Source organism: Alligator sinensis, unplaced genomic scaffold (genome assembly GCF_000455745.1).
Source record: "Alligator sinensis unplaced genomic scaffold, ASM45574v1 scaffold472_3, whole genome shotgun sequence".
Taxonomy (NCBI): domain Eukaryota; kingdom Metazoa; phylum Chordata; order Crocodylia; family Alligatoridae; genus Alligator; species Alligator sinensis.
In genome coordinates this window covers 447,310-451,054 of record NW_005842852.1, presented here as the reverse complement: position 1 = coordinate 451,054, position 3,745 = coordinate 447,310, and the positions used below count along the sequence as shown (strand labels likewise).

At 38.2% G+C, this 3,745-nt stretch overlaps 2 protein-coding genes across 8 annotated transcripts in view; both read left to right on the top strand.

Annotated features, from left to right (window-relative positions):
* The window catches only part of TBC1D12 (TBC1 domain family member 12), a 101,589-nt gene extending 99,629 nt beyond the window's left edge, over positions 1–1,960 (top strand). For all 7 annotated transcript variants that reach the window (XM_006035549.3, XM_006035550.2, XM_025191710.1 and 4 more), the window contains one exon: positions 248–1,960. In XM_006035549.3, coding sequence (XP_006035611.1) covers positions 248–316 — 69 coding nt within the window. In that variant the 3' untranslated portion in view covers positions 317–1,960. The remainder of the gene's footprint in view (positions 1–247) is intronic.
* A 461-nt stretch (positions 1,961–2,421) lies between these two features.
* Positions 2,422–3,745, top strand: part of NOC3L (NOC3 like DNA replication regulator) — a 22,661-nt gene continuing 21,337 nt past the window's right edge. Inside the window, exon 1 of the mRNA XM_006035554.1 lies at positions 2,422–2,532. Within this exon, the coding sequence (XP_006035616.1) occupies positions 2,422–2,532 (111 nt within the window). The remainder of the gene's footprint in view (positions 2,533–3,745) is intronic.

Genomic DNA, 3,745 nt, shown 5'->3' with positions numbered 1-3,745 from the left:
AGCAGGAATCAGTTTATAAGTGGTGTCCAGGGTTTCAGTCTTGGGGATCTGGTAATTATAACATTGGACTTAAAACTTAGAAATTGTGAAAACCTTTTGGGATCCCTAAGTTTTAAAATTATTTACAACAATTGTAATTATGAAAAGATTGGCATTATGCTTTTACAAATGGTAGTGGACACAATGATAAATGCTTATTCAATATTTGATGTTTTTAACTTGTGACTCGTTTAACCTACATTTCTAGGTGTTTGCCTCACTAATGAAGGACAACAAAGAAGGAGACAAGAATCATAGCCCAGCACTAAAAAGCTAATCTCCATAATTTAGAAGTCAATTGAAAATGTAGAAAACCACTTGATGAATAAAAAGGAAATTTCACAGCATTTTGATGTGAAAACCACTAGACAAGAGCTTAAACACGAAGAGAGAGACAGTATTTGACGCTGAATGGAGTGGCAGAAACTGATAAAATTGTCACCATTTTGCCAGTATTAGTTTTTTTGTGGGAAGATTATTTTCACAAAGACAACAGAATACTAAAATTTATGAAACTGAGAAAGTGGGGGAACACATTTAATATTTTAAAAGAATCCGCTTAATGCAATAAACATATTTGTAATAACTTTTGTTGGTACTTAAAAGTTTGAGACATAACTTTTTTTACAAATACCACAAAGGCACTTTTTGGGGGCAAGGAATGTGAAGGAAATATTTAATATTAAGGCCCAAAAACTGCTATCTGAACCAAACACTTTCATACAAATATTACCTCCGAAATTAATGAGATAAAAAATATTGTGGACCAAAAGAGTTTGTTTGGTATGTTTGTGTCAGATAACATGAAGCTTTGGTGGGGTACGTCTTATTTAGCTATTTAAGTTCAGCTTCATTCTTCAGTTTAGGCAAATGTAATTAACTCAGGAACTGCAAAAGTATTGTGTGCCCAATCCTGCTATAGCAAAAATCCTACTGGTTTATGTAGGGGCTACTGTTTGCAGCCCATAATCTCTAAATTTACTTCAAGCCTTTGTTTTCTGAAGTATTGGTTGTGCAGTTTACATTGGATAAGACTTTACATGGGCATTCCACACACAGATTTTGCCACAGGAGGAGTGTTAGCTAGTTGAGGTATTCATAATAAAATTAATGGTTCACTTGTATGTGGTGGTAAACACTAGAAAAACTGACAAGTACTAGTCATGATAGTCCTTGTGTGTTTGAAAGAGCACTGACCTTGAAAATTACAGTCCAGGAAAAATGCAGACATGGGATTAGTTTTCTAAATTTTTATAGTGTGCAATACTGAAGAATTCAGAAAGTGCATTGTTTAATGATACTTTGGGGTTATTTGTTTGAGGTTTTTTTGTTTTTCATTTTCTACCCGGGATACAAGATCATACTACACACATCACAAACAGATATTTCAACATTTCCTGTTCTCTGTAATACTGTAAAACACAATTTTTGTTCTGGGGGTTGGAAAATGAAAGAAACATTTTGCTCTTTCTCAGTCCATTTTTTAATGGTATTTAATGTAAATAAAATGCTTACATGTGATTTTTGTAACTGGTCTCTCTGTGAAATTAAGTCAAATTAATCATTGCCTATTTTAAATTTGGGGGGGTTTCAGTTGTCCAGTGTTAACAGAAGTCTGCATAATTCATTTGGGTTAAAGATTTGAATTAGTGTGGTGTAACTTTTATGTTGCTATCTGGTTTAAAACTACATTTAAATATACTACTCAAACATGCAATTTGAAGTTAAAATGTCTGAGACTTTTCTTAACTTCTGTATACACTACTGTAATTGGATCTAATTTGTCTTCTATTTTTGTGTTCTCTTGTACAGTTTTCTTACTTTTCAAGTATAAACTTGTATATATAATTGTACATAGAAGGGATCTTGCCTTCATTTAAGACCACTAGTAACAATTCCTGTGTAAATAAAACTCATAGCAGAAATAGTACTGGTGTCTTTGCTTTTCCCCCTCACACTTCTTTTTGGAACATCCTCAATACTGCTGAATGGTTTTGCCTAAAAATATTCCCTTATAGGGTTTTGGTTGTAACTGTGCTGGTCTAAGGACATAGGCAGGCAAGGTTTTCTGAGTAGATGTGATATCTTTTTATTAGACCAACTGAGTAGTTGGAAAAACAGCAGAGACTCCCTATGCCTGAAGAAGGGTCACTACACCTGAAAGCTTGTTAAGAACTTTTTTCCAGCTACTCAAGTTGGTCTAATAAAAGAGGTCACATCTACCCAAAGAACCTTGCCTGTCCTTATGGTAAATTAGTCTCCTTTTCAGTTTGATCAAATAAGTTCTTTAGGCAATTTTTTTAACTTATGAAAATTGAAGTGTATTTATATCTAGGTCTGAAGTATCACAGTGCTGATTCTTGGCCCTGGGATGGAAAAAATATGGCTCAGAATAGTGAGCTGCTTGACCTGAAGCAGGTGTTGGATGTGTTCCCAGGGGGCATTGCTCTTCTCTTTGTGGGGAAAAGGGAGGGGAGAGTCTTCTTTTCATTCGTAAGTTCTGTTTGAGCTCAAAGCAAGAGTGAAAACTTGAGCCAAATGGGTATGCTGGTGACCCTGTCAGCTTACCCATTGTAAAATGTAGTTAACTTTAGCTGGAAGATGGCAATGATACACATCTCCTGGAGTTATGTACAAAGGATCAGTGTGATGCTCTTTGTGTGTAGTATAGGTATTGATCCAGAAATTGGCCTTGTTAGAAATCGGTAATTGTTTTCATGGAGCACCTCTTGATTTTTGTGAATTAGAAAAAACAAAATTGAATAGAAGGTTTAGTCTTAGACACTTGGCAGTAGTACCTGAAGAGCAGAAAGGGAAGGGTGAGGCGGTAGTTAGGACAGTGCGGAGACCTGGGTGCAATTCCTTGCTTGGCCACAGACTCCCTTGGGTTACTACAGGGCAAGTCACTGAGCTCTCTCTACACCAGCGGTTTCCAAACTCTGACAGATTGTACACCACCACTATAAAACAATACAACCCTAAGTATCACCAGCAATTTTTTGTCTTTTAAAGTAGTTATAATAAATCTGTTAACGTGTGCCAGTGGCAGGTGGTTAGTGTACCAGATTGCACACCGCTGCTCTACTCTTGTGATGGAGAGTAATAGTACTTGCCTGTTGGACGTGGGCTTTACGTTGGGGCGGGCTGTGCTCCGGTCCTGTGGTATTGGGGATAGCCAAACACCTAGGATGAGATGCCAGTGGCTTCTCCCACCAGTTTATTTGCACAGCTGCAGTATATTTTAGCAGATTAATGCTTTGTGGATTAAACTCTGCTATCTGCTTTCAGTGATGAGCCTTTACAAGAAACCTCGAAGCATTTCCTTGGCTTTTTAAAAAAAAAAAAATGTATATACAAGCTGATTCCTATTGTCAAGGTGCAAGGTAATTACAACACATATCCCTACATCAGTTGTGGTATTATTTTAAAAAGGAGATGAACTGGAGTCTGTTTCTGCTACTGGTATTACTAGTTGGTAATTTATCAGTGTCAAAAGCCTACGCCTCTGCCCCAGAGGGAGCGCCCGGAGGGAGAGGACGTGCATTTCTTTCTCTCTCTCCTGCTTTACTGTTGGATTGTACCTGGGCCCGCTCGCACTGAGCCTGCGAGGGGCGAGGACTTCACTCCGACACCTGGCCGGAGACCCCAGGCTTGCCCGGCTCGCTCCAGGTTTCGGGACACGGGCTCCTCCCGGCCGCCGCCAGCC